The sequence below is a fragment of the Cebus imitator genome, unplaced genomic scaffold (genome assembly GCF_001604975.1).
Source record: "Cebus imitator isolate Cc_AM_T3 unplaced genomic scaffold, Cebus_imitator-1.0 Scaffold83, whole genome shotgun sequence".
Taxonomy (NCBI): Eukaryota; Metazoa; Chordata; class Mammalia; order Primates; family Cebidae; genus Cebus; species Cebus imitator.
The window spans coordinates 6191990-6210942 of record NW_016107398.1 but is presented as its reverse complement, the minus strand read 5'-3'; the positions used below and the strand labels follow the sequence as shown (position 1 = coordinate 6210942).

The window sequence follows — 18953 nt, the reverse complement described above, 5'->3', positions numbered from 1 at the left end:
AAAAAAAAAAAAAAGATTAGCCTGGGCAACATAGTGAAACTTCGTCTCTACAAAAAAATCCAAAAATTAGCCAGGCGTGGTGGCATTTGCCTGTAGTCTCAGCTACTTAGGAGGCTGACGTGGGAGGAGAGCTTGAGCCTGGGAAGTCAAGGCTGAAGTGAGCGGATTGTGCCACCGCACCCCAGCCTAGGTGACAGAGTAAAGCCCTGTTTCAGGAAAAAAAAATACAAAAACAGAAAAGTCTACTAGAGATCAGCTCTGGGCTCATGATGTCGTGATGGCCTGAACTAGTTAGTCCTCACAGGTCAGAAGCAGGAAATTTCTCCCGGAGGAAGATATCTGAATCTTATATTGGAAAGGCAGAGGGGAAAAGAAGGGTTCCCATGGACTTTTGGGTTGTCATGAGTGGGAATGCTGAGAGAGAATAGGACAGGGATGGCAGTGGGAAGGGAAAGGCAGGAACCACTTTTGAGCCAAAGCATTCGTAGCTGAGAGCAGTGCGTGGATACGAGGTGCAGCAGTCTTTGGGTAGTAGCCTAGTCATGAAAAGAATGAGAATTACATACCACCTTTAGCCATCAAGCACTTATTTCCTCAACTTCCCCTCCCCCGGCCTATTCCCCAACCCTAAATCCTATATCCTATTTAGTTCACTCCTGTTGCTTACTAAGTAGTTTTATTTAGAGTACACATTCATTGTGGCCTTTAACTTGCTGTGCTGTTACGGCACCTGAAAACTAGATGTCCTTGGATGCGGTCTTCCTTCATCAAAGCTTCTTCCCATTTGTACTTCAGTTCTAGGACAAGGCAAGAAGCAAGCAAGAAGCTGTAAATCCCATTCCTCTGGGCCTCAATTTCACCCTCAATTCAAGTAGCTGAGTAGGCAGAAGCAAAGGCTATACTCAACACACGTGCAATTGAAAGCAGGCAAGGCAAAACCCAGGGCAGAGGAAAAGGGAAGGGGTGTGTGTGTAGGTGTGGACTTGTGGATAGGTAGGTCAGTAGGTTAGTTGAAGAGGAGGTTCTAAGCAGTATAACCTAAGCCTCCTTTCTCTTTCTTCTGCTTTAAACACCTTAAGAACTGCTCAGGGTAGACTGGAGACAAAAGCAACAGCTCAGAAGTGCTAAATCTTTAAGAGCAGCCAAAGCATGGGGCAACAAAGTGAGACCCCATCGCTACAAAAAAAAATTATCTGGGCACGGTGGCCTGGGTCTGCAGTCCCAGCTACTAAAGGGGCTGAGGCAGGACGAATGCTTGAGCCCAGAAGTTCAAGACAAGACAGACACACCTTGTCTGTCTCTCTCCTCAGTGAAAAAGAATCATCCTGTGAAGGGAGTGAAGGAGGGTGAAAGAGTTTCATGTTGTGGATCCTTCTTTTCCCCCTTCCCTTGTCCACACTCTTTGTCTTTTTCCTCCCCAGGAGAACTGTCAGAATGAGGAGATCCTGAATAGTCTCAAGTATGTCCGCCCTGGGGGTGGATACCAGCCCACCTTCACCCTTGTCCAAAAATGTGAGGTGAATGGGCAGAACGAGCATCCTGTCTTCGCCTATCTGAAGGACAAGCTCCCCTACCCTCATGATGACCCCTTTTCCCTCATGACCGATCCCAAGTTCATCATTTGGAGCCCCGTGCGCCGCTCAGATGTGGCCTGGAACTTTGAGAAGTTCCTCATAGGGCCGGAGGGAGAGCCCTTCCGACGCTACAGCCGCACCTTCCCAACCATCAACATTGAGCCTGACATCAAGCGCCTCCTTAAAGTTGCCATATAGATGTGAGCTGCTCAGCACACAGTTCTCCAACTCCATCCAGTCCTGAGGAGCCTTAAGATTCAGCATGCCCTCAGGAGACTCTGCTGGACCTTAGCATTCCCTTGGTGTCAGTCCCCTTCACTGAAGAGTCTTGCCTTTCCCCTCTGCCCGTTTCCTTTTCCTCTTCCAACCCTCTGGTTGGTGATTCAACTAGGGCTTCAAGACTTGGGTAAGCTCTGGGCCTTCACAGAATGATGGCACCGTCCTAAACCTTCATGGGTGGTGTCTGAGAGGTGTGAAGGGCCCGGAGTCACCCTGCTAGAAGAGACCAATAAAGGGCAGATGTGGAAACACGGCCAGCCTCTGTGTGTCTTCTTTGACAGAAGTACAAACTGCAGGTGGGATGGATAGAGGAGTGGCTAGCACCCAAAGCTTTGGGATGGGGAGGCTCTGATGGATCAAGCGATGCCCTAATTACTGACTGGAAAGCAGGCTCTGGTCAAGGTCTGCAGTGGCAGTTGGGAGTTACAGGAAATGTGAATTGTATTATTGCTTTACATACAGCTCTTCTTCAGAACTGGGGAAAAAGAGGAAGTGATAATGGGAGGTAGGTGGGAAAAATGAGCCCTTTGGTTGAGGATACTGGGAGGCCGTTAGGATTTAAGTCTGGAAGACATCAATAGCACTGTGGGTACTGGGCCAACTAGATCTGACTTATGCCTTGGGAAATTCCTGGGAAGTCAGCTTAGTTAATGTTTACTGATAGCAAGGGCATAGATGGTGCAGTTACTGAGAACACAAAGAGCACTTTTTTTCCTGACCATCTTGTCGAGTACCATTTGTTTTTGATCCTTTGCTAGACTGACTGACTCTCCCTCCTTTTTAGAGTTCATGGGCCAGGTGCAGTGGCTCCCACCTGTAATCCCAATACTTTGGGAAGCTGAGGCAGGCAGATCACTTGAAGTCATGAGTTCGAGACCAGCCTGGCCAACATGGTGAAACCCCATCTCTACTAAAAATACCAAAACTTAGCTGGGCATGGTGGCACATGCCTGTAATCCCAGCTATTTGGGAGGCTGAGGTGGGAGAATCATCTGAACCTGGGAGGTGAAGGCTGCAGTGAGCTGATATGGCACCACTGCACTCCAGCCTGGGCAAGAGAGGGAGACTCTATCTCAAAATAAATAAATAAATAAAGTTCACATTACACCCTCATTCTTCTCAAACTCACATATTCACGAATTCAGGCTCAAGACAAATAGAGGCAGGAATGATAGGACTCCTTTCTTCCTCCATAAGAAGGAAGGGGGGATGGGGCTGGGAGAAAGACTCCCTTCAGAGTCAGACTGTTTATAATCTGCCATTTGCAACATCATTGTTCCTTACTGTGAGGACAGTTTTGCTCAGAGCCATGCAAGGATGCTATCCCCAATTCCTCATCCAGTACAGACAATCCAAACATACCACCACCACCAGGTTCTACCTTGTTCTGGAGGAGATACCTGCTGAGAGGCCCCACAAACCTCATCCTGGATACTTCTCATTTCACCTTCCCTTCTTTGACCACTAGATGGAATATTTTCACTTCTATTCACTGAAGCCCTGAAGGGACAGTTTTCCAAACTAGACACACTGCTTGAGGATCCCAACGCTGACGGGAAAATGTTTTTCCTTTAATCGCTCTGCTTACTCTGTTTTCTAAGCACTTGCATAATCTGAGAGTGAATGTGGAATAGATGTTTAGGATCCCCACTGTCTGACCTTCAACTAAACCTGTCTTGAACAGTGCTTTATTGTAAAAGGTTAACCTGGATATTACGGTGGGAATCCCGTCACCATTCTGCAGAGCCTTCTGCTAAATTAAGGCTACCTTTAACTTCACTCTTGAAACCTCAAGCCTTTCAGATTCCTGTTTTGTTTCCCTTTTTGTTTGAGATGGAGTCTTGCCCTGTTGCCCAGTTTGGAGTGCAGTGGTGCGATCTCAACTCATTGCAACCTCTGTCTCCTGGGTTCAAGCAATTCCCCTGCCTCTGCCTCCCAAGTAGCTGGGACTACAAGTGCCCACCACCATGCTCTGCTAATTTTTGTATTTTTAGTAGAGACGAGGTTTTACCATGTTGGCCAGGCTGGTCTCAAACTCCTGTCCTCAGGTGATCTGCCTGTCTCAGCCTCCCAAAGTAGTGGGATTATAGGTGTGAGCCACCGTGCCCAGCCTGATTGCTGCTCTTAAAGCCAACACCTGGAGTATGAACTTTTTGAGACTTTGTCTTGCTGTCACCAGGCTAGAGTGTAGTGGTGTGATCTCCCCTCACTGCAACCTCCACCTCCCCGGTTCAAGCATTTCTCCTGCCTCAGCCTCCTGTGTAGCTGGGACTACAGGTGAGCGTCACCACGCCCAGCTAATTTTTGCATTTTTTTAAGTAGCAATGAGGTTTCACCATGTTGGCCAGGATGGTCTTAATCCCTTAACCAGGATGGTCTTGATCTGCTGACCTCGGCTTCGCAAAGTGCTGGGATTACAGGCATGAGCCACTGCACCTGGCCTGGGGTATGAATTCTTATGGGGCAGGACCATGTATACTGATTTTAGAAGAGTAACTGCAGACCAATTGTCTTTCTGATGAAATGGAGAATTCTTGTTGTATGTTCATCATCTTGACAGTTCCGTAGCCTGTTGGTACATCCAGTAACAGAGCCAGCTATCTCGGATGCTGGCAATGTGCTACAGGCAACTTAGAGCCTGACACACCAGTACAATGTGTTCGGTCTTTCCCTTGAGGCCCAAGTTCAAAAATTACTTAGGGGATTCCCAAAGGAATGGGAATTACAGTATAAGTGATTCTGCAGAGAGTCAGAGAGGGCCACAAAGCTAGAATGAGGGCTCTTCACTTGGGAGGGGAAATGCGATTTACTTCAGACAGAACCTGATCTATTTGGCTCAGGAGGGAACAGGGAAGGCAAAACTGGAGGTTCCAGTTTTACAAGGATGTTTGGCTTTACTAAATATTTAGTTGTGCTGTTGTTAAAATGAAGAGAAATTACAAAGTGTTTCCTTTATTCTTCACCTTGTTTGTTCCCCTAATCCTCAGAAGTATTAGCCTGTGGTCATCAACAGACAAGGCCAAGCTTTAAAATATTACCCACTTTTCCAGATAAACAAAAATCTTTTAATCAAATTTCCCTACAGGCACTCAGAAGGAGGGGGAAGTCTCATTGACAACCCTCCCAGAAGTGCTGAGGTAATGCTAATCAATTCAGAGGAGGGACTGAGAGAATCATTAAACTCACGGCTCTTACAAAAAAACAAAACAAAACAAAACAAAAAAAACATTGAAACAGTTTGGAACAAGTGATTAGGAGGCCAAGGTATAGACAGTGAAATAGATAAGTATCTCCATGACTATGTTCCCATAGCTCTCTCTCTCTCCTTAGTTTATGAGACACTGAGGCCAGGTGTGGTATGGTAGCTCAAGCCTGTAATCCCAATACTTTTGGAGGTTGAGGCAGGAAGATGCCCTGAGCCCAGGAGTTTGAGACCAGCCTGGGCAACATAGTGAGACCTCATCTCTACAAAAAAAAAAAAAAAAAAAATCGGCTGAGCATGGTGATGTACACCTGCGGTCTTAGCTACTCAGGAGGCTTAGGTGGGAGAATTGCTTGAGCCTAGGAGTTCGACTGCATCACTGCACTCCAGCCTGGGTGACACAGTGAGACCCTGTTTCAAAAAGAAGAAAAAAAAACACTGAGCCAAACTCTGGAACCTTCTTATAATCACCATGACAACCATCATCCAAACTACCATTCATTGAATATTTACTATGGGCTCAGACTGTGTTAGGTACTTTATGCACACTAGGTTATTTATCCTCATACAGACCCCATGAAAAACTTTTATTTCTATTAAAAGAAAAGGTAATTGGGCAAGATACTTGCCAAGGACAAAGAGCTTAGGAAGCAGCAAAGCTGAAAGTTAAAGCCAGGTCAGTCTGACTCCAAAGCCTCTACTCTTAACCACAACAGTGTTTTCTTCTAGCTCAGATTTTTCTTCATAAAGACCACTGACAGCTGCCTACAAACAGCATTAGATTTTTAAATCATTAGTAAAAATTATGTGGAGGCATGATGGTTTCTATTTTCCAATGAAGAAACTTAGATACAGACAGGATAACTGACTTGCCCAATGTCCCATCATCAGCAGATGACAAAGCTAATTCTAGACCCAGCCCTTTTAATTCCCTTTTTATTCAACTATGCTGTATCTTACAGTAGTCTTGTACTACAGTAAAAAAAAATACCTTTTTTTTTTTTTTTTTGAGACAAAGTCTTGTCTAGGCTGGAATGCAATGGCATGATCTTGGCTCACTGCAACCTCCACCTCCCAGGTTCAAGCAATTCTCCTGCCTCAGCCTCCTAAGCAGCTGGGATTACAGGCACGCGGCCACCATGCCAGGCTAATTTTTGTATTTTTAGTAGAGACAGGGTTTCACCATGTTGATCAGGCTGGTCTCAAACTCCTGACCTCAAGTAATCCACCTGCCTCAACCTCCCATAGTGCTGGGATTACAGGCGTGAGCCACCACACGCAGCCAAAACATACATTTTTAAACTGAGAGCCTCAAATTCAGTCAAGTAACTAGCCCTGCTCACAAAATGAAAGAATGAAACCGAAAGGACTTTTGATGTACTGAAATAATGACAGTGAACATAAACCTCTTCATGGTAACTTACAAATAACAAGCCATATCTGGTTGTGGCCAAGCGATCTCATGTCAATTAATTAGAATTGAGAGAACCTAAAACCATATGAGAAAGACAGATCTCGATCAAACAAAACAATAAGCACTGGCTGACCTTTTAACTTCAAGAGCCTAACTAGCCAGACCTGTGCATCAGAGAACGAGAGAAAAAAGAAGTGCCAGGATAAGTCCACGTTTCCAATTATACCCATAGGCGATTTCTCTTCCTTCTCATATCTCAGGAAGGGAAGTAAAAAGAAGAGCCGTGTTTTGCCTAATTCCCCTTTATTTGAACAGAAAAATAAGGATTCTCTGAAACTGGGTTCAAGAGGTCTTTATTCTATTAGATCCACAGAAGAACCTAGAAAATGATAAAATATCACACAACACAGCACAACATTGGTTTACCAATAATGAAATATATAAAGGATCTTAACGTTTTAAATGTTTGTAACATGTAGTCCAAACCAAATAATTATACATTCTGCCATAGATGAGGACATTGGCAGGTCATATAAAATTATACTCTTGAGCTTCAAATGACTAAGTTGGAAGCATTAGCAAACTCAAGGAAGAGGCAATTTAGAGGCTATAATGGGCTTAATGCTGCTATTTAAAGTAATGAAGCATTTTCTCTGCTTTCTGGATTCATTTTACCAAACGATTTCCTCAGCGGGTCAGATATAGATTTGCAGCAAAATGAAAAACATTTTCCAGGAATAAAACAACTGATCCCTACAACAGCTGACTTAACTTTTCTGAACAATAAATCTTCATCTGACATTCCCAGATGCCTCAGAGTGCTGTCACTGATATTCTCAACCTCTTCCTGACCTTGCCAGATCCTTATACTTCATATTTGCCAAACACTATTACTGAGAGGGGGTCACTGCACTAGCTATGTGACCTTAAGCAAGTTATTTAACTTCTTTGTGCCTGAGTTTTTTGGGCTCTAAGTGATACACTGAAATAAAGAACAGTGAACATAAACCTCTTCATGATAACTTAAAAATAAGCCATATCTGGTTGTGGCTAAACTATCAATAGCACCTACCTCATGAAGTTGGTAATGAGGACTAAGTGCTTAAAAAGGTCTTAGCACATAGTAAGTACTTAACAAACCTCAGTTATTATTACTGTTATTAACAAAGCTTTTCCCTGGTATCTACAATGAATACTTTGCTCATTTCTTTTTTCTTATAAGTAAAGCCTTAGTTCAGAATTTCCAGATTTCCTACATATGAAGAAGAAACATTTTTGTTTCTAATGGCTGACCTTTTAAATTTAGGTCTCAGAATAAGCACTAACTGAAGCCACCTCATTGTATCTAGTACTTTGTATGTTTTCTAAAGTATTTTACATTCACTAATTCATTTAAATCTTCTAACAATACTGTGATGAATATATAATATCAATTTTTATTAGTCCAACTTGATAGAAACAGGACAATAAAGTCCAGAGTAATGCTTTGCTTACTGACTATACTGCTAGTAAATGACAGAGAGGCCTAAAAGCCAGAGTGTATAATGTCCAAGCCAGTGTTCACGTAACCATGCAAAGTAAGATACTCTAAGATCCCTTTAGAGCAAATGAAACCACTTCTCATTCCTATTAACTAAAGTCCACACTGTATTCAGATTTCCCTAGTTTCTACCAAGCGACCTTTTTTTTTTTTTTTTTTTTTTGCTGGTACATAACCCTGTGTAGGATACCACATTACACTTAGCAGTCATATCTTCTCAGGCTCCTCTTGGCTGTGACCATGTCTCAGATTTTCCTTGTTTTTGATGGCCTTAATAGTTTTGAGGAATACTGGTTAGGTATTTTATAGAATATGCCTCAACTGGAATTAGTGGGATGTTTTTCTCTGATCAGACTTGGGTTCCGGGTTTTTGGGAGGAAGATCAGAGCTAAAGTGTCATTCTTACCACATTCTGTGTGGTGTGATGCTATCAAGGATACATGCTATCAGTAGGGCTTATCATGGATGATGTTAACCTCAATCATCTGGCTGAGCTAGTGTCTGTCAGATTTCTCCACTGTAAAGTTACTCTTTTCCTCCCTTTCCATGTTATACTCTTTGCAAGGAAGTCACTATGCAGAGCCCACACTAAGTGGGAAGTATCTACATAAATTATTTGAAATTCTTCTGCACAAGACATTTGTTCTCATTCAATCATTTATATTAGTTTGGACTTGTAAATATTTGTTATATAGTTTGGGTTATAATCCAACACTACTTTATTTTGTTACTCAAATTGCTCCAGCTTTGGCCATTCAGAGATCCTTCAGTTCAAGCCTCTATCTGTTTGACATACTCCCAATCACTGTAATTTTTTTTTGAGATAGAGTCTCACTCTATTACCAGACTGGGGTGCAGTGGCATAATCTTGGCTCACTGCAACCTCTGACTCCCTGGTTCAAGCAATTCCCCCACCTCAGTCTCCTGAGTAGCTGGGATTACAGGCATGCACCAGCACACCCAGCTAATTTTTGTATTTTTAGTAGAGATGGGGTTACACCATGTTGGACAGGATGGTCTTGATCTTCTGACCTCATGATCCACCTGCCTCAGCCTCCCAAAGTGCTGGAATTACAGGTGGGAGCCACCATGCCCGGCCCTTTTTTTTTTTTTTTTTATTTCAATACTGCAGTTTTCGGTGGCACAAGATGCTCTAGGCTTATCTTGTACATTTCATGTCCAAGCTCTAGAATTAATTTCCAAGGAGCCCTGGTTCCTTTTATTGGAAACCAAAATCTGGGAATCAGGTGTGTTCCCATTCTAGTTGTTTTCTGACCACATAACCGCTAACAAAGATGCTTCACTTTGGCTACACTGATATGAACTTTGAACTTTAGCAGAAGAGCTCAGCTCTAGAGAATAATGATCATCTCCTACGTTACTTTTCTTCCCCAAAGAATAAATAAGTCTAAGCAGAAAAAAAAACATGCAAAGAATTTTCAGTATGAATGGAAAAGACAATTGTAAACCAACCCAACATAGCTATAACAGATCTGCAGAAGGATTCTTAGAATAAGAGAGTCATTTGTCGGGGGTCATCAGGGAGAATACTGATAGTATCTTCAGCTTTGCCACATAACAGACACAGCATGGTATACTCCTAGAACAAGATAAAGTGCATAATTACCTTGAGAAACAGGGAAAGAGATGCTTTATAACTTACTCTGGTTAAGATGTTCTCTACAAATTGTCATGAATATTCTTTCTGTAAACTGGATCAATTTCTTCAACATGTATCAGCAATGTCTTAGACTTATTCTGTACATTCCAGAGCCTGTTGTTCATATACATTGATACATAAATGTCATCTTGGAAATACATGGCTATTTCTCAGACTTAGCACATATATTTGGCTTAGGGCTGCTATTTAAAGCAGTGGAGCAATTTGAGTATGGGTCTCTATGGACAAATTTCTATTCTTACAGCTGTTCCTTTCTAGGATATTTAACATGAATACACAACAGAAATAATTTTTTAAAAGGAGAAAATTCCCAAACCCAAAAAGCTATTTTTATCTACTCTAGGAAAATAAACAATTATATTAAATTCACTAGTATGTCCTGCCTCATTTTCAGATAGCTAGTTGTCTAGAATTTGATCCATTTAAGAAGTTTTGCTTCCCAGGCTTAACAAATGCCCAGACTGGTAACAGAGGTGATTTTATTTTAGGCAAAAACCCTTAGGCCAAAGTTCTATTCTTTTTTTTTTTTTTTTTTTTTTGAGGCAGGGTCTTGCTGTGTTGCCCAGACTGGAATGCAGTGGTACAATGATGGTTCACTGCAGCCTTGACCTCCTAGGGTCAACTGATCAGCCCACCTTAGTCCCCCCAAGTAACTGAGATTATATGCATGTGGCATCACACTTGGGTAATTAAAAAAATTTTTTTTGTAGAGATGGGATCTCACTATTTTGCCCAGGGTGGCCTCAAACTCCTAGGCTCAAGTGATCTTCCTACCTTGGCCTTCCAAAGTGCCAGGATTACAGGTGTGAGCCACTGCACCCAGCCAAAAGTCCTATTCTTATAGCTGTCCCTTTCTGGAATATTTAACATAGTCATAAACTACAGAGACATATTTCTTTGAAACCTTTTGTTTAAAAGCCTTTTATCTGCTGTATGAAAACAAACATCTATGTTAAGTCTACTAGAACTTCCACATCTGATGCTGCGATTGCTAGCTGTCTGGAAACCGATCAGTCAAGGCAGTTTGTGTTTTTTGGGTTTAAGACAGTCACTAGAGAGGGTCACAGAGGTAAACAATGACTGTGGTACAAAGAAACAGAAGCAGGCAACTGCCTTTTCCATCTTCTACTGGTGAGTTCAGGAGGGGAGCTTAGTTACAGCAGCAGAAAGATTGCTTTTTGAATTAAAAATAAAATAAAATACATCCTCTTCAAGGCCTTTTACTGCTGTCAAATACTTCTACTGCTTTAACGTCCGGTGGATGAAAGCAGTAAAAAGCTTTAACCCACCAGATATTACTATTGGGATGGCAATCTTTTATAGGAAAAGAAGGAGGAAAAAAGTAATAGAGTCAAAAACAGAAAATGTGTGAGGCTAAACAAGTACTTGAGTTTTCAACCAATCTAGCCATTGACAAACGTATCCTGAGTGCCTACATGCTCTGCAATGCGCTAGCAGACATGAAAAGAACAAAGTCTGACTTTACAAAATTTGCAACCTAAGTTGGTAGGGGAAAAAAACCTAGTAGATAATCTGGCAAGATTATTTAAATCAGTGAGACTGATTACACCTGTAATTTTTATAGGCAGTCTGGAACCCAAATTTCATTGCAAGTCAATTATTTGGAATTCAAAAGCAATTTCCCAAAGAAGTAATGTTATACATGGCAGTTAGGGTCTCAGAAAAATCCACAAGTCTTTAAAATTTATATTGTTCAAGTACCATAGAATCTAGCCATATATAGAAGTGCTTCTGTGGGAAAATATGTCTAGAATTCTAACTTGGGATGCCAGGAACACGTCTCCCTGTGCTGCCAGGAATATGATGAGATGAGGACACCTTTTATCAAAACCAGCCAAGAAGAGAAAATAATTCCCCCAGTCATTCACAGGGACTCTCAAAGCCTCCAACTGTGCAGAGCCTGGGGGAAGAGATTTGGAGGGAAGAACAGAGTGGTGGAATCACTTTGGAATCCAAGTAAGACCAGATTTTTTTTTTTTTTTTTTTAATTCTAAGGGCCCCTTTACTCTTTTCGTCTATTACTCCCTGTTAATTCTGACTCCAAGTCCTCTCCTTCCCTGGCTCACAGAGCAACAGAAAGGAGTCTCATAGTTTCCATCTTGTTTCTTGAAGTAAACACACAGTACGTTTTGGTTGGGGGCTGGGAGCTTTCAGCAGGGGGATTTTTTTTTTTTTTAATAAAGGATACCTATAATAATTTATGATGAATTTTCCATGTAAATTATGTTGCTTTGTCTCCACTTTCCCCCTAGTCTTGCCATCAGAAAATCCTACTTTGTTCAACAATGGCATTATGGCTGTTTTAAAAACAGAATCCTTATCTTTCAGAAACGCTAATGAAATATTTACAGAGGTAGTGATAAATTTGGAATTTTCTTGGAAATAATCCTATGGGGAGATGTGGGGATGGTGGAGCATGAATAAAGCAACTTGAAGCTGGGTAGTGTATGTTAGGACACGATTCTGCCTACTTTGGACTACGTTTACATTTCCTATAACATGTTTAATATAAAACAATGGTGGCTGGGAATCCCACCCTGAACTTGAACTACTGCTCGGATAGGCTAGGTGGCTGGGGTCAGGTGGGGACAAGGACAGTAAGTAATGGCAGATGAGAATGGAGAGTTCTTGACGCCATCAGGCTGAGGTAGAAGTTCCCAAGTGGCTGTTCACTAGAGTCAGGGCCTGATATAGGTACAAGAAAAGTTCAGAAAAGGGAAAAAATGCATGAGCTTCAAGAGCAAAGAGGCGATGGAATTTGAGTTCTGCTAGAAAGAGGTAAGATTTAGTTGGCCTGAAGGTAGAGACAGGGATAATTCAAATCAACGAAAAGTCATGAGTATGGAGAGTAATATGGAAAAGGGCAAGTGCATCACTTACGTCGTAAAAGAGAAAGGAAGCTGCTCTTGGTTTGTAGGCAGGGGAGTGGAGGATGACATGCTGAAGAAGATTAACTTGATGGCAGTGTGCAGAACTGCAATCGAGGGAAGGCTGCAGTAATTCAGGCTTCAATGGGTATGGCCCTTGACATGGTATGTGGGGGCAGAGCCAGAAAAAAAAAGCGGGCAAAACAAAGAAAAGAGGGCATGAGGGGTGTAGGCGTGAAGGCTAGAGAAGGCAATGTGAAAGGTATTTAATAGGTCTCAATGAGACTGAGTACATGTGTGTTCACTACATGAAAGACCATAAAGAAGGTTCCAGACCACAGACCAAAAGCTCAGGAGTGTCACTTAGGGAAAACAGGAAAGAAAGTGAGAGAAAACACAAAGGAGCAGTTAAAATGATTTTATTTGTATTTTTTTTTTTTTTTTTTGAGACAGAGTCTCACTCTTGTTACCCAGGCTGGAGTGCAATGGCGCGATCTCGGCTCACCGCAACCTCCGTCTCCTGGGTTCAGGCAATTCTCCTGCCTCAGCCTCCTGAGTAGCTGGGATTACAGGCATGTGCCACCATGCCCAGCTAATTTTTTGTATTTTTAGTAGAGACGGGGTTTCACCATGTTGACCAGGATAGTCTCGATCTCTTGACCTCGTGATCCACCCGCCTCGGCCTCCCAAAGTGCTGGGATTACAGGCTTGAGCCACCATGCCCGGCCTAAAATGATTTTAAAAGGAAAAGAGTCAAGCAGTATGGATGGACCTCAAGGGCAGAAATGCTTCAAAAAGACAATAATGATTAATAAAACCAGATGCAGAAGCCATGTAAGAGAGAAAGGAACTAAGGTAAAATGACAGGATTTGGTTAGATTATAGGAAACCTGTGGGAGAATAGTTTTAGTACAGTGTAAATGAAAACCAGTTTGTGGGTAGTGAAGAGGGGCATAGGGAAATAAGGAAAATCAGGTAAAGACCTATTCAAGTGGCCAGGCAATGGCCCACACCTATAATTCCAGCACTTTGGGAGGCTGAGGCAGGAGGATTACTTGAGCTCAGTGGTTCGAGACCAGCTTGGGCAACAAAGTGAGACCTCGTTTCTACAAAAAAATTTTTTTGAAAATTAGCCACGCATGGTGGCTTGTGCCTGTGATCTCAGCTACTTGAGAAGCTGAGGCAGGATTGCTTGAGGCTGGGAGGTCAAGGCTGCAGTGAGCTGTGATCATGCTACGGCACTTCATCCTGGGTGGCAGAGTCAGACCTTGTTGAAACAAACAAATAAAACCTATTCAAGTAAAGAAGCAAGAGGAAGAAGAGACGATTACAGGATGAATCAAAGTACACTACAAGGAGAGACAATAACATGAGATTCCTGAGGAAATGCAGTAGGGGTAGCATGAGACAGGAGTAAATAAAAATCTTCCTCTCTAAGAGGAGAGGAGCAGGAGTCTAAAGCTGGGACAATGCTAAGTATGGCATACATACGAAAGAGTAGTAGGAAATAGAAGGGAAGCTGGGCCAGTCCAGTGAGAACATTAAAATGAGGAGCTTCAATATTGCAGTGTAGCTAAAGGTGGGCTACAGGAAGGCCAGTGAGGTCACCTGAAAGCATCATTTATTTTTATTTTTTAGTAGAGATAGGGTCTCACTATGTTGCCCAGACTGTACTCAAACACCTGGCCTCAAGAGATTCTCCTGCCTCAGCCACTGCCACCTGAGTAGCTCGAACTATAGGCACACACCACCATGCCCAGCTTTGAAAGATTGCTTATAGTCACAATGCTAGAAACTATGAAATGGTAATGAAAAAGACTCTTAAACTAGACTCTCTACTCCCAGTCTCCTCTTCTCCAACATCTACTCCCCACTACGCATATTCCATACCCTACCACCAGATTAATTTTCAGATTAAGAGATTTATTCTTATGATAAATCATAGATAAATCATATGATTTATCCTTATCATAAGGATAAATCTCTTAATCTCTAACTTCACAGAGGTTCGGTGTTTCTCCTCCAACCTTGATAAAAACCAGCTTGTAATTTTACTTAACAAATAATATTATAATGTCTTACCACACATGTGACTACAGAGTTGTTCAACTTTACATGCCAACTTGGGAAAAAAAAGATAACCTCCTATCACAATTTCCATGTGGGCAAGTATGGTGGCAGTGGACAGCCCACCACTTAAAGGCCACAACTGTGCAATCACATAACTGGGCAGAAAAAAGAAGCACAATGGCAACCTCCTAAGAAGCCAGAATGTGCTACTATTCTTTACAAACAAAAATGACAGAACTGAGATATCATTTGTAAAGTAAACATTTTGATTTGTGACTCTTGTCAAGGGAGGTTTGCACAAATCCACCCACATCTAAAGTCTGTCTCTCAACTTGCACAGATATAGGAAAGGCATGGGGCTGGGAGCAGTGGCTCATGCCTGTAATTCCAACACTTTGGAGGCCGAGGTGGGAGGACTGCTTGAGCCCACGATTCAAGACCACCCTGGGCAACATAGCAAGACAGTATCTCAAAAAAAAAAAAAAAAAAAAAAAAAGAGAGAGAGAGGCATGGTCTCTTTTAACATATGTTAGCACTTTGCACTTCATTTATGAAAACTGTATTTAGATTTTCAAGGGCACTTTTATTATTCCCCTAACCTCCCCATAACATACCCATACTTATATTTACCTGAAATTCATCCATGATACTGAATGTATACTCATGTCTGGCTATTACATGATGACAATTCTTACACAAATCTGCTAAAACAAAGAGAGACTTATTACGTAATTAAGTCTTAGAGAGTTTCTTAAAACTTCTATTAAAATTTCTATTCTCAGCATATTATTTAAAGAGAATCTTAAGTCTGTCATATTTAACATAGGTGGAAACCTATTATAATATCTACCTTGATTTTTAAAAAATTCAGAATCTGCCACATAGGAACACTACATAACTAAGAGTCTGAACTCAGAGACTTAATATGCATTTATTGCCACTGAAATTTCTTTAAGATAATCAGTTAAAAGATATTTAAGTGTGTTTTTAAATTAGCCAGATCTGTTGTTGTTGTTGTTGTTTTTGAGGCAGGCTGGAGTGCAGTGGCATGATCATGGCTTGCTGCAGCCTCAACCTCCCAGTCTCAAGTTATGCTCCCACCGTAGCCTCCTGAGTAGCTGGGAGGATAACTTGGGCCAGGGAGGGGCTCAACACATGTACCACCACACTCAGCTAATTTATTTGAATTTTTGTGGAGGTGAGGTCTCACTATGTTGACCAGGCTGGTCTTGAACCCCTGGACTCAACCAATCCGCCCTCCTGGGCCTCCCAAAGTGCTAGGATTATAGGTGTGAGCCACCTCGCCTAGCCAAGCTGGACCTATTTAACTATGTAAAGGCTTTTATTCTCATGAATAATAGCAACTGCACTGTTAGAACCAATCATAAATAAAAACCAAAGCTGGACATTAAAATGAATTTAATGGTTAAAAAAAGAATCTAGTAAAAACAATGATTTATTGAGTGCCTACTATTTTAAATATTTAATCTTCTAAAAAGCCCAATGAGGTAGATACTATCATTACCACCTTTTTAGAGATAAGAAAACAAAGGCATACTTCAGTTAAGTAACTAGGAAGACTACTGAGCCAGGAGGTAGGGGAACCAAAATTCAAACCCAAACAGCCTAGCTCCAGAGCCCTTACTCTTAACCACTATATCCTATTGCCTAGAATGAAATACAGTCTAAAGAAAACAAATGCTAAAAAGAAAGAAAAAGATTCTTCTAGCTTAAAACATTTTATTGTTTGTTTGTTTGTTAGCTTAGAACTTTTTTTTATCATCTGACTCCATTCTAAAGGCTTGGTGCCTTTCAAACTCCTCTGTCAAAATACCATTACCTGCACATTTATTTCTCATATATTCAGAACGTACCTAAGAACAAGGAGACAAGCAAAAAAGTGAATGTGAATAGCTAAATACTTGTCACAATATCTGGGCACTGAAGTATACATATACTTAACTTACAGAAATCCTTAGTGCTAACCTTAGAATTGATTTTTTTACTTTATTTTTAAAAGATGGGGTTTCACCATGTTGGCCAGAATGGTCTCGATCTCCTGACTTTGTGATCTGCCCGCCTTGGCCTCTCAATGTGCTGGGATTACAGGCGTGAGCCACCGTGCCTGGCCAGAATTGATTTTTTTATACATAGTTTATTTGGTTTCCCAGGATTGAGGATGAGGAGCAAGATATGAAGGCAGCTTATGATTTAGCAGCAAAAGTAAGGAACAATAGACAGTGAGATTGGAGACCAAAAAAAGCTAGACGTTCTCAGCAGAAACAAGACTAGAAAAACCACTGCATTCCTGAAGTCACTTAATACAGAGACAAACAGCCCTATACACACTTTAATAGCTGTTGGAGGATATCACAGCATTATACTGTAGCAGAAAGTGAAAACTCACATGAATGACCCTAAGGTCATAATAATAACAAAAATAAAAAGTATATCTTGTTAAGGCAGTGTAAAGGTTTTAAAAATATGCCCCTGAAAAACAATTTGATGAACAAAAAAATTCAGTGCCTCAATCACAAGCTTTAGTTATCTGCAAAAGTCATTTACATATACTATTTGATGATACCAGATAAATGAGGTGTTAACATTTTCCTCTTAAAAACCTAACTAGTAACTATGTGTGTAATACAATATTGAAATAGGCTTCAGAATATTTTGCGTAACATATCAACTTCCAAAAGCTGATACCTGCTAACACACTCAGGTTAAAAAAAAAAAAAGTCTGCTTACGGTCATAGGTAACTATTTCTTCTCCATCCTCTTCTTTGGAGGATTTGTTTGTGATCAGCATAAAATCACGCTTATTGCACACCGCACAGCCTGTAAAGTTCAGCAAGAAAGATCCATTCTCCAGGCAAGTGTTACCCTGTAACATTAGAAACAGGAATTTAATTTCTTTACATTTCAAAATCTTTAGTGAAAATGATTAATAGACTTAAAATCTCCAAAGGCAAAACGAAACTAAAAAATGGCCAGCATTTACTTCTAGGTTATATACCAATTAATTTTTGAAATTACTGGCTTTCCGAAAGAAGTGTTACTCATATTAAAAAAAAAACAAAAACAAACAAAAAAAGCACAACTAAAGCATAGTGTTAGATCCTTAAGTCTCTCAGGACTTCCTCTATGTTGAAAAGAGAGGACAAACTGCAAATAAATATTTAGAAACAACTTAAGGAAATCTTAATACAAAATATGAAAACAGAAAATTAGGAAAATTTAATAGCCAACAGTATTAAACAAAGCATATCAAAACCAGAATTCAATCAAAATAGAAACTGAGTCAATGATAAAGATGATCTTATATACTATGATGCTTAGTTGTTTGTTCAAATAGTTTTGATCCTTGATAACACAAAATAAATGAACAAAAGTAAACTCTCAGCTCTATAGGTGTCAGTCCTTAAGGATACATGTGATTAAGGCAGAGCTTTTTTTTTTTTTTTTTTTTGGTAACTGAGACTGAGTCTTGCTGTGTTGCCCAGGCTGGTCTCAAACTCTTGGGCTCAAACAATCTTTCCACCTCAGCCTCACAAGTATTGGGATTATAGTCATGAACCACCATTCCTGGTCCAAGGGAAGTCTTTGCTAAGGGGCTAGGAGACAAACAGCAGGGGGCGGGGGTGGGGTGAAGGCATAGCATTAGGAGAAACACCTAATGTAGATCAGGGGGTGATGGATGCAACAAACCACCACCATGGCACGTGTATACCTATGTAACAAACCTGCATGATCTGCACATGTACCCCAAAACTTGAAGTATAATAAATAAATTTTTAAAAAATTAAAAATCACTTTATAAATAAACATTTCTGAGCAAAAAATGTAAAGAGTAATTTTAAATAGTGTGACTAAAAATCACTCAAATCAACGTTTCTCCAGTGCATCTATGTATCTGGTATTATAAAGGCACAATGGAGGATTCAAAGATGAGCCAAATATGTTCTCACCTCTAAGAAGTTTTAAGAAGCATCAGTGAAATTAAGATCCATAAATAATGCCCCTAGGAAGTCTTTCTGGATTCCAAGCACCAGAATTAATCTCTCCTTTCTGAGTGACTTCCTAGTTCTATGTATTAAGGAAGAGATTAACTCTGGTGGGAGAAATCAAGACATTACTACATAGTTCAGAGTTATTAAATCACAGGCACACTGTCTTAACTACTAAAAGGGAAAAGGGCCCTGGAATTAAAGTATCCATTTTCAGCTATCAAGAACAAATGCTTTATTTTTTTTTTTTAAATGAAATCTACTGAGGTACAATTTTTTTTTTTTTTTTTTTTTGAGA

The 18953-nt window shown here is 40.8% G+C and overlaps 2 protein-coding genes across 9 annotated transcripts in view; one reads left to right on the top strand and one right to left on the bottom strand.

The window, feature by feature from the left end:
• Positions 1 to 2110, top strand: part of GPX2 (glutathione peroxidase 2) — a 4735-nt gene extending 2625 nt beyond the window's left edge. The window contains exon 2 of the mRNA XM_017534006.2: positions 1422 to 2110. Coding sequence (XP_017389495.1) covers positions 1422 to 1772 — 351 coding nt within the window. The 3' untranslated portion in view covers positions 1773 to 2110. The remainder of the gene's footprint in view (positions 1 to 1421) is intronic.
• The window catches only part of CHURC1 (churchill domain containing 1), a 32111-nt gene that overhangs the window by 1943 nt on the left and 11215 nt on the right, over positions 1 to 18953 (bottom strand). Inside the window, exons 2-5 of one of the 8 annotated variants that reach the window (XR_005201159.1) lie at positions 17397 to 17532; positions 15279 to 15352; positions 12592 to 12734; positions 9524 to 9609 (exon numbers count right to left, since the gene is read on the bottom strand). Coding sequence is in view for 5 of the 8 variants with exons in the window: in XM_037740456.1 (XP_037596384.1) it covers positions 9517 to 9609; positions 15279 to 15352; positions 17397 to 17532 (303 nt within the window). In the remaining 3 variants the exon portion in view is untranslated. Of the gene's footprint in view, positions 1 to 9085; positions 9610 to 9672; positions 9784 to 10082; positions 11612 to 12591; positions 12735 to 15278; positions 15353 to 17396; positions 17533 to 18953 lie in introns of those variants that run through there. The other 7 variants (XR_005201160.1, XR_005201158.1, XM_017534010.2 and 4 more) reach the window with 7 other exon arrangements.